Consider the following 21,455-nt stretch of genomic DNA (forward strand, 5'->3'; position numbering starts at 1 on the left):
GGCAATCTCAGCATGTGTGTGCCATTGTACCCTTTTCCCCACATCCTCTCCAACATAAAGGTGAAACATCTATTTTGTTGTTTGTGCCTTACTCTGTGTAATATAACATCTAGCCAAACATTTATAATTCGTTTCAACTGTGCTCATATTTGTCACCTCGTATTAGTTTGAATATTTTATTCTTTTGTTGCTCATTCAATTTTGTTCCAATCTCCTGTTCCCATTTTTCCAAGAACTCAGGAGGATCAGTACCCTCCATATCCACAAGAATCTTATAAATCCTGGAGGTACCTTGTTTAGGAGCTATAGTTACATTCAACAGTTTTTCAAATAGATACAGATCCTCTGAAGTCCTCAATGGTTGTGGGATCGCTGAAACAAAATGACCAAATTGACCAAACTGCCACTCATCTAATGTAAAAAAAAATTTTTTTTTTTGTTTCTCTTCAAATCCGAAAAAGTGTACAATTTCCCCTTATTCAATATATCTTTCAAACATGCATTCTGACCTTTAAACCATTTTTCGGAAATACTATCCTTCCCTGAGGGGAACTATTCAGTTCCCACAAAGGGAATCAAAATTGAGTTATATTTCCATCCCTTTTGCTTATACATTCTATCCCAAATACGTAAAACTTTCTTTGTCGGTGGACTAATATTCACATCTAATGTGCAAAATTTATGTGTTACCCAAACCATCTTCCCTAACTGTGCCTTACTCCAGAATCCCTTCTATATTCATCCAACCTTTCCCTTGTGAGTTAAATATCCAATCTATTATTTGTGATATCACCGCTTGATAATATTTGTAACATTTGGCATACCAAAACCCCCATTCCCTTTTGCCCTACACAATATCTCATACCTAATTCTTGGTTTCTTGTTTGCCCAGATAAACTTGAGTATCATCTTCTTTTATTATCCTGAAGAAAGATCATGGTAGATGTACTGGGAGCATGTGAAACTTATACAGGATTTTTGGTACTATCACCATCTTTACCAGTTTTATACCACCTGTCCAGAAATCGCCACTTTTGACAATCTCCCCAGCTCCTCTTTAATTTCATTTACTAATGGGACATAATTTATTATAATTATACAGGATTTATATAGCTCCAACAGTTTGCTCAGCACTTTTACAATATGATTGAAGGAGTTAGTTTTTTTCCCATGTAGCCTATTTCCTTTTCCCTCCAACTAAATGGAAAGTCTTTGTAGACTCAGCTTTTCAACTTTTGGTATATGGATGTTTAAGATCGCTTACTTTGCAGGGTTTATTTTCAGATTTGATAGCACGCCATACTGTTTCAATAGTCTCATTAAATTAGGCAACGTTATTCTAGGATTTACAATATATAACATGTCATCTGCATATGCTGCCACCTTATGCTCCACTTCCCCTATCTTTATTCCTGTTATGTCTACACACTTTCTTACCCTTGCCAGGACAGGTTCCAGGGATAAAACAAAGGAGAAAGTGGGCATCCTTGTCTGGATCCATTCTAAATTTTAAAGAACTAAGAGCGGGATCTGTTGACCTTAACTGCCGCTGAGGGAGTGCTATAAAGCCCTTTTATCCTCTAACATTTTAGGCCCTATTCCTAAGACCTCTAATGTATCAATCATGAAACCCCAATTAACCCCGTCAAAAGTCTTTTTGGCATCAATTGATGGGAATAATGTTTTTCTCTCCTTTTTACTCTTTGTAGGAGGAGCAATGATCTCAGACCATTGTCCATGCCTTCTCTTCCCGGAATGAATCCTATCAGATCCAGGTGTATCCACTGCGGCATCAACTCCTTCAGTCTTGTTGCCAATACCTTAGCATACAATTTGGTGTCAATGTTTAGTAGGGATATGGGCCTGTAACACTGTGTGCTATCCTTCCCTTTTAAGTATAATAGTTATATGTGCCTGCAATGACTCCTCCCTCATTTCCAGCCCCTCCCCCATTGCATTCATATAACACATTTTAGGGATCTCTAAATTTTTTATAATAACCCACAGTATATCCATCCAGGCCAGGGCTCTTTTCTTTCAGCCTTGTTTTTTTAAGGTCAGGGTGATATCCTCCAGGTCAATAGGTCTTTCTAGGGCCTCTAAATGTTTTCTTCTGCTATTCTTAGTAACTCCACTTTCTTCTTTTCCTCCTCCTTTTTTTTGTTTCTGGGAATCGCATTGTACAGCCGACAATAATATTTTTGGTACCTGTTAACGATATCAGTAGTGACGTACACCATTTCTCTTTTAAAAACTTTATAGAAAACATTGAAAGATAATTTCTTTTCCTTTTAGTTTCCTCATCAAATATTTTCTAGGTCTATTCCCCTACTGATATCTTTCTTTTGAGACCCTGTTGAATATTCTTCTCGACTCCTGTTCCATAAGATTTTAATTTTTCTCTTTTAATAATTATCTTCTGACATACGTCTGTACCTGTCTTCTTTTTGTGTAACTGTTCTAACTTGTAGAGCTCCCTCATCACCGTCTTTTATTTTTTTTCCCTCGTTCTTCTTTTTTTTTTTTTTTCTGCTCCCATCGAAATCAATATTCCTCAGATATATGCTTTATGTGGCCACCGAGACCTCCTCAGTCTCATTGAGCTCAAAAAATTCCTGCCTTAACCTTTTCTCTAATTCAGGATCCTGTATAAGCATCTTATTTAATCTCCACATAGTTAGTTATTTTATCATGGTCCCTTCCTACCCGTAGTCTCACTGTGACTAGAGCATGATCAGAAATAGACATAATCTCTGTGTTGGCACTAACCAACGACTCCAGTTGTCTGTGTTCAATCATTATATAATCTAGTCTTGAATAGGATCCGTGTACTGGGGAGAAGGTGTTATCTTTCACTTGGATGTTTTACTCTCCAAGTGTCGGTCAATTTTAAACTGATATAATCTCTTCAATAGCTATGATTTCTTACCCCTTCTCTCCGTGTACAGGATGACGCGCCAAGCTGGGGGTTCAAACACAGATTTAAATCTCCAGCCCCAACCAGGCTACCTTTTTTTTTTTTTTTTAAATTCAGAAAATTTTATTAACACACCCTCCAAGAATATTACTGTATTTTTACTTGGACAATAGATATTAACCATTTGCCGCCCGCCCTATGGCCGAATGGCGGGCGGCAAATGTCATCAGCGATCCGGGTGGACGCCATATGGAGATTGCGCTTCTGCAGAGCGGCGCGATCTGTCACCAGCCGTGTACCTCAGACACGGCCGATGACAGATCAGAGTATCTGCCCCGTTGCTGGTACCATGTGACCTGCTGTGACCAATCACAGCAGGTCACATGACAGTTGTATACAATGGATGGCTTCATTTGTGCCATCCATTGTATACTAGTGCCTAGCTGTGAATGGTCACAGCTAATCACATGCACGTCATGTGATTAGCTGTGGCCAAATCACAACTAAGCACAAAAAAAAAAAACCCTGAATGAATCGATGTCATTCAGGTAAATGCTTGCTTATAGCAAAGTAATTCTTTGCTATAAGCAAACTGTGTAAAAAAAAAAAAAAAAAAAAATATATATATATAAAAAATTACTGATCACTTCCCCAAAGTAGTACAATGTTACTGTGGTAACATTGTACTACTTTGGTCATAGTGAAATATGAAAAAAAAATCTTAAAAAAAATAAAAATATATAATTATTATTTTTTTTTCATACTGTCACCAGTCAGTGTCCCTGATCACCGCCATGCCAGTTATATGATGACACTGTACTGCACTGGTGACAATATGTAAAAAAAAAGTGAAACTAATTTTTTAAATTTTTTTAATTTTCCGAAAAATTGACAAAAAAATACAACTTCAAAAAACTCGCCATGCCTCTTATGAAGTATGTCGGACTGTCTACTTTGCAAAAAGGGGTCATTTGGGGGATATCTGTACTGTTCTGACATTCTTGGACCTCAAGAAATTAGATTGGCTGTCAGTACTTCAGGATTGATCAATATTCAGATCTATACCATAGTTTTTGAACTCTATAACTTTCCTACAAACTAAAAAATACATCCTAATGTGGGTTATTTTCACCAAAGACATGTAGCAGAATACATCTCGGCCTAAATTTATGAAGAACAATTTATTTGCAAACTTTTATAACAGAAACAAAAACTTTTTTTTTCAAAATTTTTGTTAGCAAAAAATAAAAACCCCAGCGGTGATTAAATACCACCAAAAGAAAGCTCTAGTTGTGTGAAGAAAATTATAAAATTTTAGTTTTGGGTACAATGTTGTATGACTGCGCAATTGTCATTCAAAGTGTGAGAGCGCTGAAAACTGGCCTGGGCAGGAAGGTGTAAAATTGCCCAGTATTGAATTGGTTAACTAGTGTATTCAGAGCACTTTCGCTGCCAGAGCTGTTTTTGCGTTATTTGCACATGTTTAAAAAATAGTTTTAAGCCTGAAGATGACACAAAACCCCCAGACATGATATATTTTGTGAAAGCAGAGATCCTAGAGAATAAAATAGCGGTAGTTCCAATCTTTTATGTCACATGATATTATCACAAAGGTCTAGGAAACACAAAATTTCAGTAACAAATACACTTAAGTTGATTTTAGGGCACAAAAAGCAATAAATTATCCAATTTTTTTTTTTTTTTTTTTGTAAAATATAAAAGATGAGGTTGCATCGAGTAAATAGATATCCAACATGTCAAACCTTAAATCTGCGTGTGCTCATGAAATGGCAACAAACTTTAGTACCCTATATTTTCTATAGGTGACACTTTTAAAGCCCCTTATAGTACGGAGGAGGTCTGGTGCTAGAATTATTGCGCTCACTCTGGCATGCTCAGCAATATGTAACGTGTATCGCAATTCACGTTTTTATGTGTAGGTGCCCGAGTATGTGCTTTTATGTTTGTGCGTGCGTGCATATGTGGGGGGGGGGCTTTAAAAAAAAAAATGTGGGTGTTATATGCTTGGGTATAACTTCCATTTAAAAAAAACCAAAAACATTTTTAATCGCATACAGGTGATGATTTTTGGTGACAGGTTCTCTTCTTCTTTTTTCATTTGCACACACACACACACACACACACACACACACACACACACACACACACACACACACACACACACACACACACACACACACACGCACACACGCACACACACACACACGGTCTAAAAGACCCTGCATGTCTTCCCTGTACTACACTGAATGTAATGTAGTGCACTTCGCACCACATTACATTCTTTCCCGGCCTCAATGACCGAGAATCTGTTGACCGGGGACCTGGAAGTGACATCACATCACTTCCAGATCAGAAGAAGGGGAGGGGGGAGCGGATGTGTCCACTCTCCTCCTCCCTCCCCTATACCACATCCTGCGGCACCCGCAGAACCAGTCTCAGGCCCACAGATGGGCAAGCGGAGCCCAGGACATGGGGCGGGGGAGAGGCTGACACTGTGGGCTGTGTAGAAGCAATTGGCAGCAGTGCTGCTGCCAGATTGCTTCCACCTGCCTGGTGAGCCCTGCTGCTTAGCCGCAGCAGGGCTAAGGGCAAAAAAAAACCTACCTGCCCGGCGCCACATGTCGGGCGAAAGGAATTGGACATCCCTGCAATATCTCCCCATTTTTATACCTCTCCCACCAATGCTGTTCCACCCAACCCCCCACTCCCCCCCCTTGCACCTAAAAACAACCTCTGACCTACACATTTCCCTGCAATCTGTCGTAGATTATTCCCACAAACTGTTTCTAATCTGTGGTGAGACTCCAAATGCGCATGCCAACTCCAGTCTATCAGATTGGAGGTGACCGCATGTCCAGCCCCCAGACCTCCTGCCACGACCATGTTCTCCATGCCCCCCCCCCCCCCATACCTCCCCCACGTTGCCTTTACCGGGACTAGGGCAGAGGAACCATGGTGCGGTTCCTCTCTAAACCCTCTTTCCCCCCCCCCCCCCCATCCCCACATCATGCCTTCCTACCTCTTCTTCTTAGATACCCTATGCCATTTTCCTGCTCCTTGTCCTCCACTCTCTAGACCACTCTGACCACCCTTTTTAAGGACTATTTTTTTCTGTAAATCTAATTTCTCACAAAAGTCCCTGCGATCTTGTGGGAACCTCATCCATGCCAATTTTTCAATCTTTCCATCCTATTAAGCATGCAGGAAAGCGCAAATTATATTGAACTTTTTTTTATCTCAAAAAAGCTCCAGCAACAGTTTCAAAGATCATCTTCTAGCCAGAGTCTTTGAAGCAATATCAGCAAAAATATGTAAGTTTGTTTCCTTATATTTTATTTCCGTAAAATCACGTAAGCCTTTCCATATTATCTTTGAAGTATTGAAATCGGACTATTACATCTCTGGGGATTTCCGCCGGTATTCCTATTGGCCTTCTAATCCGATGTACTCTATCAATTTTCAGTTTATCTGTCGCTGATCTTCCCATTATTGGATTACACACTCTTTATTATTTCTCGTAGATCCTCTTCCTTTTTCTCTTCTTACGGTAGACCCCTGATCCTTACGTTATTTCTTCTATTAAGATTTTCCTGGTCTTCCATTTTAAATGTGAGGTTTCTCTGTTTATTAATTAAATGCATTAATTTATTAGTTAAATGCATCTATTCCTCCATTCTCCCCTCTACTTCAACTCTGGTTAATATCTGGCCCAGATTCTTGCAGTGTCCCCATCTCATTTTTTATGGATAGCTCTAATTCCGTGAACATTTTCGCCATGCCAGTTTTTGTGGGTATTTGTGACATGGCTACTTGCTGTTCCATGTTTCCTTGTTCTTACACTTTCCCTGTTTATCGGCTTTCATCTGGCTCTCGTTTTAGTATCTCAAATGACAGTCTAGATCAGGGGTCCTCAAACTTTTTAAACAGGGGACCAGTTCACTGTCCCTCAGACCGTTGGAGGGCCGGACTATAGTTTAAAAAGAAAAAAACTATGAACAAATGCGGACACAGTACAGGAGATGACCAGAGACTGCGGACATACAACGGCGGCAGGAATACTGGGCCGGCCGCTCCATAAGACGCACAGACATTTCCCCCCAAGTGTGTCCCATCATTGGTGTCAGTGGGAGGAATAGTGCCCCATCATTGGTGTCAGTGGGAGGAATAGTGCCCCATCATTGGTGTCAGTGGGAGGAATAGTGCCCCATCATTGGTGTCAGTGGGAGGAATAGTGCCCCATCATTGGTGTCAGTGGGAGGAATAGTGCCCCATCATTGGTGTCAGTGGGAGGAATAGTGCCCCATCATTGGTGTCAGTGGGAGGAATAGTGCCCCATCATTGGTATCAGTAGGAGGAATAGTGCCCCATCATTGGTGTCAGTGGGGAGAATAGTGCTCCATCATTGGTGTCAGTGGGGGGAATAGTGCCCCATCATTGGTGTCAGTGGGGGGAATAGCGCCCCATCATTGGTGTCAGTGGGGGGAATAGCGCCCCATCATTGGTGTCAGTGGGGGGAATAGCGCCCCATCACTGGTGTCAGTGGGGGGAATAGCGCCCCATCACTGGTGTCAGTGGGGGGAATAGCGCCCCATCACTGGTGTCAGTGGGGGGAATAGCGCCCCATCACTGGTGTCAGTGGGGGGAATAGCGCCCCATCACTGGTGTCAGTGGGGGGAATAGCGCCCCATCACTGGTGTCAGTGGGGGGAATAGCGCCCCATCACTGGTGTCAGTGGGGGGAATAGCGCCCCATCACTGGTGTCAGTGGGGGGAATAGCGCCCCATCACTGGTGTCAGTGTGTGGGGGGAATAGCGCCCCATCACTGGTGTCAGTGTGGGGGGAATAGCGCCCCATCACTGGTGTCAGTGTGTGGGGGGGAGGAGGAATAGCGCCCCATCATTGGTGCCAGTGTGTGGGGGGGGGGGAGAAATAGCGCCCCGTCGTTGGTGCCAGTGTGTGGGGGGGGGGGAGAAATAGCGCCCCGTCGTTGGTGTCAGTGGGGGGGAAGGGGATAGTGTCCCATCTTTGGTGTCAATGGGAGGAATAGTACGTCATTGGTGTCAGTGGAGGGGAATAGTGCCCCGTCTTTGGTGTCAATGGGAGGAATAGTACGTCATTGGTGTCAATGGGAGGAATAATACGTCATTGGTGTCAGTGGGGGGGGGAAATAGTGCCCCATCTTTGGTGTCAGTGGGAGGAATAGTACGTCATTGGTGTCAGTGGAGGGGAATAGTGCCCCGTCGTTGGTGTCAGTGGGAGGAATAGTGCTCCATCGTTGGTGTCAGTGGGGGGGGATAGTGTCCCATCGTTGGTGTCAGTGGGGGGGGATAGTGTCCCATCGTTGGTGTCAGTGGGGGGGGGGATAGTGTCTCATCGTTGGTGTCAGCGGGGGGGGGGGATAGTGTCCCATCGTTGGTGTCAGCGGGGGGGGGGGGATAGTGTCCCATCGTTGGTGTCAGCGGGGGGGGGGATAGTGTCCCATCGTTGGTGTCAGCGGGGGGGGGGGATAGTGTCCCATCGTTGGTGTCAGCGGGGGGGGGGGGGGGGGGGGGATAGTGTCCCATCGTTGGTGTCAGCGGGGGGGGGGGTAGGGGATAGTGTCCCATCGTTGGTGTCAGCGGGGGGGGATAGTGTCCCATCGTTGATACCATTGATGGGGCACTATTCCTCCCACTGACACCAATGACACGTAACTTGCTGATCCCTGCTCCAGCCTAGGTGCTACTGCAGCCAGCATAACTGGTTGCAGCAGCACCATCAGCACGGCACACTTATCTGTCAGCTGTCCTTCACTCCGGCCTTTCTCTCACTTGATGTTCGCGGGGCCGCTCGGCTCCGCCTCCTCACAGGTGATTGGCCGCCTGTGTGCCTTTTCTGAGCTACAGTTCTGGCGCCCAATCACTGGTGAGGAGGCGGAGCCGAGTGGCAGGAGTGAGGGAGTGTTCGGAGTGAATGAAGGAGCAGCACTTCCTGGACTGGATCGTCGTGGGACTGGAGCCAGGTAAGGTACAGCAGCCCCCTGCCCACCCCTGTACTTAGTGTCCCTTCCTGTCCCGCCCCTGCTGGCGGGCCGGATAAATGGCCTCGGTGGGCCGCAGTTTGAGGACCCCTGGTCTAGATTGATCATCATACTTTTTAATTCCTTCAATCTGTTTCTCCAAGGATTGTATCTCAGGGCTTTTATCCTGCAGGGGCATGTATTTTCCAATTGTGCTTGTATTTGCGTTTGCATTTAAATTTGGTTGTTTTTTGTTTTTTTTACCCCCCCCCCTTCCTTTTTAAAGATCTACCCTTCATTTCGTTTAAGGATTTACAGTTAGTTTTCCTCTATTCCAAGAATTGCTGACCCCGAGGTAGCATTCTTTCTGCTTCTATTGGGGTCCCAAGTACCCCCTTGTGTCTTATTTAAATAAAATAGTCCTGCCAGCCCCTGAGACCCCCTGAAAAAGTTATTTTCCATCCACACTCTTTGTCCCAGCAGACACTTATTTGCAATAGGCACTACAGTTCTTTAAGGATATCTTTTTTCTTTTTTTTTATTCCGCTACCAGCGGCACCTCACCATCACTGTCCATGCCACAGGTATGGGACTACTTGCGGACTGCTTTCATATTCCTTTGTTCTCCCCGTTTTTAAAGGAGAGGTTTTTTTTTTCAGGTGCTTGCGTGGTTTGCTAGTTTTCCTTTTTGTTATCCCCCCCCCCGCCCCCCATCATTGGGACATTGCTTTGGGACATCCCTACAGTCAAGATTAAGGAGAGCTGTGTCTGCCAATGAATGCAAAAGAAAACTGTTTTTTTGTTGCTCACTGTAAAATCCCTTTTTGAGTTCCTTGAAGGACACAGCAGCTGCCTGTCTTATGGCTGTGTTTTTTCTTTGTGCTGCTTTGTGACTAACTGAGCTTCTTATAGCAAAGAAGGGGTTATACCAGCTAGGACTACCCAAAGGCAGTACTGAATTGTTTTTTTTTTTTTCTGCCTAGTGTTCTACTCCTGTAGGTGGCGCTATAAATCCTATGGCCAAGATTAAAGTGGAACTTTAGTCAGAAAATTAATTCTTGCTAGATCACTTCAGGCTGTCTCATTTTGCTAGTATTGCTCTGTAAAACATTAAAAGTAAGTACCTATACTTTAAATTCCAGTAATATACTGTCTCACCCTGCTCTGCACATGCTCAGTTGCTCTGTTTTTAGGTATTTTTTGGCACTGCCAAATTTGCAGAGGCCAATCTGTTGACAGTCTAAAGATTTTAAAGCAGACTTACTCACCAGTCACACCGCTGCGATTTAAGATGGCGCGATTTGTCTGCAATTTCAGGTGCGATTTCTGAAGACTTTATTGCGACTTTTTAGCGAAATCATGCGATTTCCATTGAATTCGAAGTATGTGAAATCGCAATACAGTAATAGCTCGGTTTACAAATTTAATTCGTTGTGCAGAACTTTTCGTATAGGGAAAAATTTATAAAGTGAAACGCCGTTTCCTATAGGAATGCTTTGAAAACCAAGTAATCTGTTCTGGAGATCAGAAAACTGTAAACGCTACTAAAATACTGCATAAGTTATTTTATCAAGTCATGCAGCATTTTAGTAGTGACAACCATGTGTTAATGATTCAGCTGCCAGCGGGGTTCCCCATTGACAGCTGAATGTAAAAGAATTGCTGGCAATTAAAAAAATAATTTAAAAAAAACGGCGTGGGGTCCCCCCCACCATACATACCAAGCCATTCAGGTCTGGTATGAATTTTGAGGGGAACTCCCACACAAACGGTTTTAAAAAGAATTGGCGTGGGGGTCCCTCCCCAAAATCCCTACCAGACCCTTATCCGAGCAAGCAGCCCGGCAGGGCCACATGTCCTCAACATGGGGGGGGGGTACTTTGCGGCAGGGGAGCCTCCCCAATGGATTTTCATTCGTAAACCGAAAATTATGCTAGCCAAGGCTTTTGTACATCGAGGTATTACTGTAAACTGCATAAAAAGTAATGCAAAAAGTGTTTTAGAAATAGGGATGCAGCAAGTCACACTTGTTAAGACACTAACATTCATTAGATGTGATTTCAGGTGCGATTTTTCAATTTGCCTGAAATTGCACCTGGCATTGAACCTATCAATTTAACAGTTTCAAAAAACCCTTACATTCCCAACATGCCTGGAATGCTAACTGTCACATTTGCTTGTGTTCTCAACCAAATTGTCAAACCATCAAATGATGTTACAACTGAACACATGTACTGGTCTGAAAAGAATAGGAGGGTTTAATTCTGCTTTAACCACTGCTCAAGGGCTTTGGGCTTCAACAAAACAGCAGCCTCCAGCAAGAAGGAACCGGAACAATGCTGGAGACCGTTTACTCATATGTTCTTTTGCAAGGAAGTGTCTGCTGTAAAGTTTTTTGCTTTAGAGCTGTGTCCGTTGGTGAACTCAGAGAAAGGGATTTCAGTGAGAAGCAAAAGTTTGCACGAAGGATGAATGCAATTTCATGAGAAGCGTTCTCAAAAGCAAATGCAAAAAATTTGTCAAAAATCTACACGTTAAACATGAGTGCATGAACCAACCCTAATGTCTTTTCCAAATCTATGTACCACCTTTGAAAGGGTCCAGGGTATTTTGTTGCTGGCTGTGGGGGGTCTTTTTTTGTAACCGTAAGGGCATCTACTCATGTAGTTCTTGGGACTACATGGTCACATCACATCTTCATTCCCAGACACTGGGGCTGATTTATTAAAGGCAAAAAGGCTGTCCAATGAGCTCTAGAGAAACTTCCTTTGCAAAACTGAATGAGGTGAAGCTCTGCTGATTTTCATCATCCAGTCATGTGCAAGCAGAATTTAGGAGCTCCAAGCAGGAAAATTTTCAGAGCCTCAAGGGTGGTGTAAAATATATATTAGAACATGCTTTCACAGTACTTGTTTTCGGGCTTTCTCCTTTTGAAATGGTACTAAATGACACACCTATGCTTCTGCTGGGAAGTCTGGAAAACCTATGTCAGTACTACTAGCTGAGAACTTTGAAGGCAAAACGGACTGCTATTAGCAACTAGTGGGATTGATTCAGTTTGTTTCACAGTTTTCTCAGAGTAAGGGCTGAAATCTGGTTGGTTGCTTTTGCCAACAGTTCCTCTTTTGCTGCATTTTAGAGGTTCATAAAATTTTTAATAGGAAATTCTAGAAATGGATTGACTTTTATTTCACTGTGTTATGGGTTTCTTTTTTCTCCCTTAGGTTTAGATAAAATAGAGTTTCTGCAGAGCCATGAAAATCAGGAAATTTACCAGAAAGCTTTTGAATTGATAGAACATTACTTTGGTGTAGAAGATGATGATCCTCAGTTGGTTCCATCTGTGGATGAAGCTCCACAACAGTTCATCTTTCAGCAAACAGAGGCTCCTATGGAGGGATTCCAGCTATAATCGGAATAGGACAGTCACACCACCCTTCTACATCAGGTTCCATTCAGTTGGAAGCAGCACTTCACGCCGGAGTAAAGTTAAATACAGTTTATTAGAAGAGATTTTGTCCCCTTCCTCTTATTCTTGCGCTTTGTATGTGCAGACAAAGCTGTGATTCTAATGGCGATGTGAATGCCTCAGTTTAAACTCCATGAGCTCAACCTTTATGCTGCTTTTTGTGAGGTTTGTATGTAAAATGCATACTTGCCTCCAGCTCTGAACTTTCTCTGCTTCAAAGGGTCCTGTAATTTTTTTTCCTTCCCTTTTGGTTGATTTCAAAAAGGACTTTCAGAATTTAAAACGCATTAGAATGAAATGCGTTGAGCCTTCTTTTGTGCAGAAGCACATGGAGCAAAAGGAATTGTACATTTTTTTTTTTTCTTTTTTTTGTGAAAGAGATATTTGGTATTTAAAGAAGAAAAAGGAATAAATGAGTAAAATGTCTGAACAGCAGTAAGCAGTAGTAATCAAAATGAAGCCGTAGTTTGGATACCTTCATAAGTGGTAACTGATGGTCACTGAACATGGCTTTAGGTATTGTTTCAGCAGTCATTTCATCAGGAGTTTATTTGCCAGTGGCCCCATACTGTACTTGGCTTTATATTGGGCTGGGTGCTTGCTGGCAACGCAACCTCCTGCGTGCCTTATCATTACCTGCCTCCAGTGGCAGTTTTCTCATATTTGTTTCTGATTATCTGCCTCCTAATGCAAAGATTTTTCATTGTAATTTGTTTGCCACAACCGTTTATGGTAGTGTTCTCAACAAGGTTCTACCTGAAACTCATTTAAACTGTGCCTGTTATTAACATACTTTAAAGGACAATTTATGCCATGAACCAATCCATTTTGGAAGGCAGGTTAACCTATAATTATAGAAAACTGGGAAAGTTCAGTGCAAAGAAAAAACAGAAAATGAATAAAAACGGATGTGGAATTAGGACTTTGTGCCCATCATAATCCATAAAGGGTTCATTTTATTCCCATCCTGACACACTTGACTGCAGCGCCTCTAAAAAAACAAAAAACAAAAAAAAACACTGGAGAAATCTCTGTGGAAAACAAGGGTGCACAAGAGGGCGCAAGACTAAGTATTAAGACTATTAAAAAGCTTTAATGGATAAAAGACAATTGGTAACACAAGAAATAAAATGGAGAACTGCGTCCGTCATCAAAGTGTCATTCACTTTTGTAATTGATACTGGGAGCTTTCCTTTTATAGGAATCTAGGTTTATCGGTAATGGATGGCTTCAAATGGGGGTCTTGTAGGAGGATGATGGCTCAGTGCTTGGCAAAGATTTTTTTCCATCCTCCTGATATTGGCTATGGTACTGAGTGGTAAATCTCGCTGTGCTACCTTCATTAGTTTAGTTTTAGCTATTTTTTATCTTGACTGGCTGCAGTAAGATAAAAATTTATAAGCTTTGTCAACTAACTCTAATGAATAGACCTGGTCAGAAAACTGTTTTTAAGACTCCAACTCTGCTGGATATAATCTTCTCTGGTACAGTTTGCCTCAGTCTGCAAAATTAACTTTCAGGGATATTTTTATCCAGCTTGGGTGATGGTAGATCATATAGTGTAAATTGGATTTTCCCGCTACAGGTTCAGTGTAGTTTTTTTGCTATAGTGTATTCTGAGTTCATGCTCGAAAATGGCTAGTAATGTGGTATATCACTATGTGTATATTACCACAAAAAAAAATGTTTAAATTCAGTTTGTGAAAAATGTCCATCACAAGGAATAGTGTATTTTCCCAAAGAAAAGGACCCCCACCAAACCCCAAAAGGTTTCTGCTCACCTTAAAGTGGTTGTAAACCTCAGACCTGAAATATGAACAAAGCATATGTCTCTATAGTATTCTTGTTTAAGTTAAGAGCACGCATTTCCGTCTGCTGCTTTGTTCCTCGATCGGCATGAAGCACTTCTGACACTTTTTTTTTTTTTTTTTTTTCTTCTTGGTGTCAGAAAAGCTTAACAGGAGGGATCTCCAGCACCACAGCCTGTGATTGACAGCCTTAGCTCTGTTCCTGTGTGCTATGTGAGGGGGGCTGTGTCCATTCCCTTGGCTCTCCTCACTGAGCTATGCGGTGTGTCATTTCAGCTCTCTGTCCCCTGTTTTCTGGTAGCTCAGACAAGCTTTCTAAATTCTGCACTTTGAACTGATGTAGAGAGAAAAGAATCTTGCAGATAAACGCGTACATCTATTTCATCAGTTTACCACCTGAGTCTACTCCCTTCACTGGGTATATCTAAGGGTTTACCACTTTTGATAGTTGACCCGTATCACAAAGGGCACATAACACTTTTAGGACCCAGATAGCAACAAGATTCCTCCAGGCAGCAAAGGTCTAAACTAGTTAAATTACCATCCACTGCTGAGTCTCCAAAAATGCTTTCTGGCACAAGTACAATTAATTGGATCCAACAATTATGCTCTCGAATAAATTTAAAACCAACCATTGAGTTCTCAATTTGCTCTTTATTCTAAAAGAATTAAAAATGCACACATAATGTTCCAGATAGAATCACTTTGTACAGAAAGTCTGCTGCAATGAAGATAAACCGCTCACAAGAGCAAAGATCACTCCCCTCAGTAAACAGCCAGATCTTCCTCAGACTCCCAGGCTCCACCCAACATGTTTCGTCAATCATGATGTCTTCAGGGACCCAGCTTGATTAACGAAACATGTTGGGCTCCTTAGTTTCCTTTTAATACAGTGAACTTCTTTATTCTCATAAGGTTATCCTAAACTGCTCAGCCCTGCCTTGTCTGTGGCATCTACTAAGCAGTCCTCAGGAATCTATTCGTAAAGTGGCTTGCTGTACCATTTCTAATATCGCAGCTGGAAACCGAGCCTAAATACAGGTAATGTGTGCATATCGCAAATTTAAAATTTTATATGAGTAGCTCGTTTTTTATGCAAGGTTTTAAGCAGTACCTGTTCTTTTTTTTTTTTCTTAGGCTGTTGTGGATGCCAATATATTTGCACTGTTAATTGAAATTTTACAAAGGCAGAGTTTCGAACTTTTAAAGATGCCATATGGGCTATTACAAATGCCACATTTGGAGGCACTGCAGAACAGAATAGGTAAGATCATGTGTATTCATTTAACTAGAAACCATTTGGAATTCTGTTTACCTTTTCTCTAGGTACCTGGTAAACCTGGGCTGCACTAAGCCACTCTGTGACCTCCTTACTGTCCTGGATTCTAAACGTTGCCCTAATCTTCAAAAATATTCTTGAACTTGGGGAGCAAGAGGCAACACAGAGGAGATGGTGGAAAAAAACACGTATGTTAATTAAGACTTTACTGTCATGGATTCTAAGATAGACACTGCACAACTGATGAAACATTGTAGGCGAAGCCTTGGAGTCTGAGGTGGAGCAAGCTGTTTGCTCAGTGAAGTGATCTTTGCTCTTTGCTGAGTGGCTTATATTCACTGCAATGCTGCTGACTTTCTGTACAAAGTGATTCTACCTGCAACACTATGTGAGTGCATTTTTATTTAATAAATAGCAAGCAAAACACTATGGTTTGTTTCAGTTTTATTTGAGAGCATAATTTTGGGATCCAGCTAATCCTGCTTGTGCCAGACTCGGCAGGAGTTAGTAGTTTAATTGGGTTTTACATCTTTGCTGCCTGGAGGAATTTTGTTGTAATCTGGGTCCTAAAAGTGATGTTATGCGCAGTTGTGTTAAGGGTCAAATATGGTGAGCGGACATCTTTTGGGATATAGTTTAGGTCCTTTTCTTTGGGAGAATGCATGCATTGCAAGTGTTACAATTGGATGGATTATCGCATACTGAATTTATACTGTCAATTTCTGTCACTAGGTCTATAAAGCTGTACCCCGCCAGATGCACATAGAGAATGGAGTGATCAGACCGTTGCTCGCTCAGTCTCTCGGGTCTGCTCTGAGCACAGTGTGGTGACTGTCAGTCACCACTTTGTGCTCTGTCCCTTCATCGCTTACTAGTGTGCCGGACTGTGGGGGAGGGGCAGGATCAGCTGGCTCAGACTCTCTGCAGTGTGATGATAGGCTGAGCCAACTGCTGGTCAGGCATCTGGGTGGATCCTAACATTGTTAGGATCCCTGCAGAGCCTTGACAGGCTCTGTGACATCAACCAACAGCAGACTTTAGCCTGCTGTTGGCTGAATCTGTGTCATAGGAGTCCAGAACTAGGTGCACTCCTGTAACCCACAGAAGTATGGCCAAAAGAGCTTTGGCCATACTTCTCTCTTTTAATAATTGGTTTCCTGAAAAGTTTTGTTAAGGGTGTAAGTGATGGGCATTCTTTGAAGCTGTGTGTTAAACTCTCACCATGCAGTCTCAATGAACAGCAGGGCAGTTCTGCTGTAACTGATGGTTTTGGAATTCTGCATCCGGTTTGCGCCTTCTAGCAACGTCACTAACACTTAGTTTATTTTCTTTAACACTTGTGACAATAGCCTGTGCTGGTGTGGAATGCAGAAAGAAATGTATCTACTTGAATTAAAGTTCTACTTAGCTGGCTTTTTATTCTCCCCTCATTTTCACTTGTTCTGGTTATTACAGTAAATGTTTAATATACTTTTAAAAGTTTCTGAATATTTCTATGGCGTCAGGTCTAAAAAAAAAAAAAAAGACACATTCTTCCAGATACCACCCACAAGTATTCCAAGTCATCACGAAAGGGATCAGACCCAGCTCATTCTGTGTTTAAAATGCTGTATTTTTAATATGTCAGAGCATTGTTACAGCCATATTGGCTGTGATGTTTCATTGTCTCAGTACTAAGAGCTGGATTTATTTGTGACAACAATCAAATAAATTGAAACCTGTTCAGAACTGATACATGTTTCTAGTTTATGGTATTGACACTTGGATACATGAGGATTATTAGATGTTAAAGCAAAACTGTATTTCATTTTACTGTCCAACTGAACATTTTAGTTTAGATCTGTAAAATACATTTCAAGTGCATTAAATTAACCACTTGCCTACCAGGCACTTATACCCCCTTATTTACCAGGCCAATTTTCAGCTTTCAGCGCTGCCGCACTTTGACAATTGCGCGGTCATGCAACATTGTACCCATATGAAATTTTGATCATTTTTTTCTCACAAATAGAGCTTTCTTTTGGTGGTATTTAATCGCCGCTGGGCACTTTACTTTTTGCGCTATAAATAAAAAAAGTGCAAAAAATTTGGAAAAAAAAAAGTTTCTTTGTTTCTATTATAAAATTTTTCAAACAGGTAATTTTTCTCCTTCACTGATGTGCGTTGATGAGGCAGCACTAAAGGGCACTGATAGGCAGTACTAATGAGGTGGCACGGATAGGCGGCACTAATATGCAGCACTGATGATGGGTACTGAGACGGCACTGACTGGCACAACCGCTGGGCACTGACTGGTGGCACTGGTGGGCAGGCACAGGTGGGTGGCACTGGTGGGCAGGCACAGGTGGGTGGCACTGGTGGGCAGGCACAGGTGGGTGGCACAGGTGGGTGGCACTGCTAGGCACAGGTGGGTGGCACTGCTAGGCACAGGTGGGTGGCACTGCAGAGTGGCACAGGTGGGTGCACTGCTGGGCACAGGTGGGTGCACTGCTGGGCACAGGTGGGCGGAGCTAGTGGGCGCACTGCTGGGCACAGGTGGGCGGAACTTGCGGGTGGCACTGCTGGGCATCGATCATCAGGGCACTGATCATCAGTGCCCTGACCAGTGCCGATCCTCGCTCTGACAACTGCCGGTTCTCGGCAGTACTTTCCTCACGATCTGACAGCGTGAGGAAAGTGCAGCCGAGAACCGGCACTTGCATTTCCCTCTGATCAGCGTGTCATTGGACACCGCTGATCACGTGGTAAAAGGCCGCTGTGATTGGCCTTTTTCCACATCACGTGATCAGCTGTGTCCATAGGACACAGCGATCACGGAGATCGCCGGGTGCGCGCCCCCTGGGGCGCACAGGAGAGCGCGTTCTGGGAGGACGTCATATGACGTCCACTCAGAACTGGCTGGCCGCAGTGCAGCCGTCATTCGGCTATCTGCGGTCGGCAACTAGTTAATAGGTTGTGCAAAAGTTAATTTTCTTTGGAAAGTAGCCATAGCTTTAGTAGACAGCCTGTTTTCTGCCAGCACGCAGTCTACTGATTGGAGAACTCTACCTGTGACTAGCAGGCAGTGTGGCAGACCTTTGGAGAGAGATCATTGCTTTCACACTCACATCATGGGTCCTTCTCTGCAGCATGCTGGCAGCGAACATGCATTTCATTCATTGAGGGACACAGCTGCTCTTCTTCTATTGATATTTAAAACCGATAGGGTTTTATCACCACCTATCAGGAGTAGAACATTAAGAAGAAAGGACCTGTGGCTCCAAAGCTTCTTTTTTTTTTTTTTTTTTTTTCTCTATCAACAGTTGTGCAGGGCGATGTACTGGATAATCTAGAACCAATGGTCAGTCCAGTCTGACCAACGAGCTCCCTTTGTGCGAGCAGGTCCCACCCATCAGGCAGAGCTGTTCCATTACACATTTTGGAGCGTGGGCAGTTGTTCTTTGTTGTGCCTGGGGATGCATTGTGGTGCTGCAGGAGCGCTTGGTGCCAGTGATGCTGAGTATTGGGTTTGTCAGTGTCCCAACTGGCCTGGCTTCCCCCATCTAGTCACATGGCTGTAGGCAAGGCAGCTGCATAAGCATGTACACACTCACCTCTGCCTTGTCAATCAAGATAGAGGACCACTCCCACATCGACTTTTGTGCTTATTTTTTTTTTTTACTCTTAAAGAACATGTGTTGTAGGCCTGGCCACTATGGGCCCTACAGTGGATTAGCATGTAAGCTCCCTATGTGAGCTCTAACCAGGGCACAGTGAGTGGGAGGGCTCCTATGATAGGATATATGATTACACCTATCTCTTAGATTTGCATCCAGTTGCTGGGTCCTGTAAATCTATCACCTGCAATGTATTCCTGTCACTGGGTTGGCCTCTAGTGCATTGTCCCAGGAATATGTGGAACTGGTGGACTAGTTGCTTCAGCAGTTAAAATTTGGTGTGTAATCCACATCACTTGATGCTGCCCTGCGTCTTTCCAAACCATCCATTTAGGTGGTTTTGCTTGATCATGTCCTTTGGCTTAGGTGCTGTTTGGCTGACCTCAAAGAAAGCCCTAGCAGATCTGTCCTTGCAGGGCGCAGGTCTTTTTGGGGCTATGTTGGGAAACATCAGCAAGAATCTTATGGAGAGCAGGAGTCCCTTCCTCCCTTCCATACCAGAAGCCTTGACTTTCCTTTCCAGCTCACAAGAAGACTTTTCATTCCACTGGGGCTCCAAGTCCTTTAAGGTTTCAACGGTCAGTGCCAGGCCTTCCTGACTCCACTTGCCCTCCAAGTCCACAGATAAGTCCTTTTTTAGCATGCAGGTGCACCCCCACAAATGACTGCTGGGGGAGGGGGTCATTTTTGCTAGTTCTTGGAACTGCCATTTCTGACATGTCTGCAGTCTGGCATCTGGTTAGGGATCGAGCTTCACTCCTTTCCACCATAAAAATTTCTTTCCCTTCAAACTCTGCTTTTTCTCCTGCATCTCCAGACCTTGTATGCTGCATCAGGGTGTTCTGATTCCAGTACCATAGCCATGTGGTGCTGGGGTTTTTACCCCAATCTGTTCAGTTCCCAAGGAGGGGACAGGGTTTGTCTGATTCTGGACCTAACGACCTTGCATGCATTTGAATGGATTCCATCTTCAACCTCTGAACCTGCTCACTCAGTGGTGGTCTTCCCTCCTCCAGGGGATCTCCTGGCTTCCGTTATCAAGGATGCTTACCTGCCCATCCCCCTCTGCGAAGGGTGTCGGTGGTTCATCTGCTTTGCTATCGGGAAGCACATTATCAGTTTGCGGTGTTTCCCTTTGGCCTAGCCTCCATTCCCTGGGTATCTCAAGATTTATGTCCCGATCCTTGCCGTGCTCAGGCACCTGGTTAATTTGCACTTATGGGCAGAGTCTTGCAGCCTTTCTGGACTGCGCTCCTGCATGCAGGCTCTGGATCAGTTGGTCTCCACCTCCTGAGGCATTCCTTCATGTGCAGCTTCATGCAGGGATTCTGCAGAAGAGGATTGTGTAAAAATGAGACAGGTTTCCTTCTCTCTGGGCCATTTGAGATTTGTCTCGATCAGTCGCCGGGGTTCTTTCTTTGCTAGCTCGACTGCTTATCAATATTCTGGAGCTCCAAGCAATCGGGTGTCCCGAAGTGTTGCATGGATTGTCTGAGGGCTGCCGATCTAGATTCCATAGGACATCCCCACCATGGTGGCCTATGGTCAGTTATCATGGAAGCTAGAGGAGTGCAGCAGTGGTACTACAGGTTCTCGCATTGTTCAGTGGGTGGAATGGTTTGGTTTGTTCCATCTCTTTCTGCCTTGCATATTCACAGCATCACAAGCTGCTAGGCCAGCTTTCTGCTGGCAGATGTTGGAACAGGGAGGGCAGTCCCTGCACCTTGAGGTGTTCTTGCAGATTTGATTGACCTGGGGAACACTGGACGTAGATCTGTTGGTTCCCAGGTTGGTGGCGAGGGGGATGGTTCCCATGGTGGACACAGTTGCTGGTGGTGCCATGGGACCAGTATCATAATTTTTTACTCCTTCCTTCCTCTCACACTGCTCCCTGCCTTGATAGGGGATGAGGCAGATGCATAGGGGCCACAGGTATTCTGGTCCTTCTGGTGACCCTGGATTGACCTCGGAATTCCTGGTACACAGACATGGTACAGCTGGTTGTGTCTAGTCTTCCACCTGGTTTTTACTGTATCTGGCTTTGGCAGCATGGCTACTGACAGCTAGGTTCTGAAGGACAGAGGTTTGTCAGGGTTGGGGATGTGCACTATGTTTCAAGGCTCACAAGTCTTTCTCGGAAGATGTATCGCTGCACGTGAAAGGCCGGTGGCTTGGGTATTGGCCTTTTCTGCAGCGGAGTGTTGATCACTGGCTTGCCCTGTGTACCATTTGACGGCCAAGTCCCTGCTTTGGTTATCCTTTGTCATGCTTTGTGTTTCGTACCCTCCCCCAGGCATTCCTTGTTGC

At 43.6% G+C, this 21,455-nt stretch overlaps 1 protein-coding gene across 3 annotated transcripts in view; it reads left to right on the plus strand.

The window, feature by feature from the left end:
• Nucleotides 1-17,224, plus strand: part of KPNA6 (karyopherin subunit alpha 6) — a 71,035-nt gene extending 53,811 nt beyond the window's left edge. For 2 of the 3 annotated variants that reach the window (XM_089673835.1, XM_089673836.1), the window contains exon 14: nucleotides 12,161-17,224. In XM_089673835.1, coding sequence (XP_089529961.1) covers nucleotides 12,161-12,348 — 188 coding nt within the window. In that variant the 3' untranslated portion in view covers nucleotides 12,349-17,224. The remainder of the gene's footprint in view (nucleotides 1-12,160) is intronic. The other variant, XR_016312261.1, reaches the window with a different exon arrangement.
• The last annotated feature ends 4,231 nt before the right edge of the window (nucleotides 17,225-21,455 follow it).

Source organism: Staurois parvus, unplaced genomic scaffold (genome assembly GCF_062004578.1).
Source record: "Staurois parvus isolate SC_StPar_1 unplaced genomic scaffold, SC_StPar_1.0 ptg000145l, whole genome shotgun sequence".
Classification (NCBI taxonomy): domain Eukaryota; kingdom Metazoa; phylum Chordata; class Amphibia; order Anura; family Ranidae; genus Staurois; species Staurois parvus.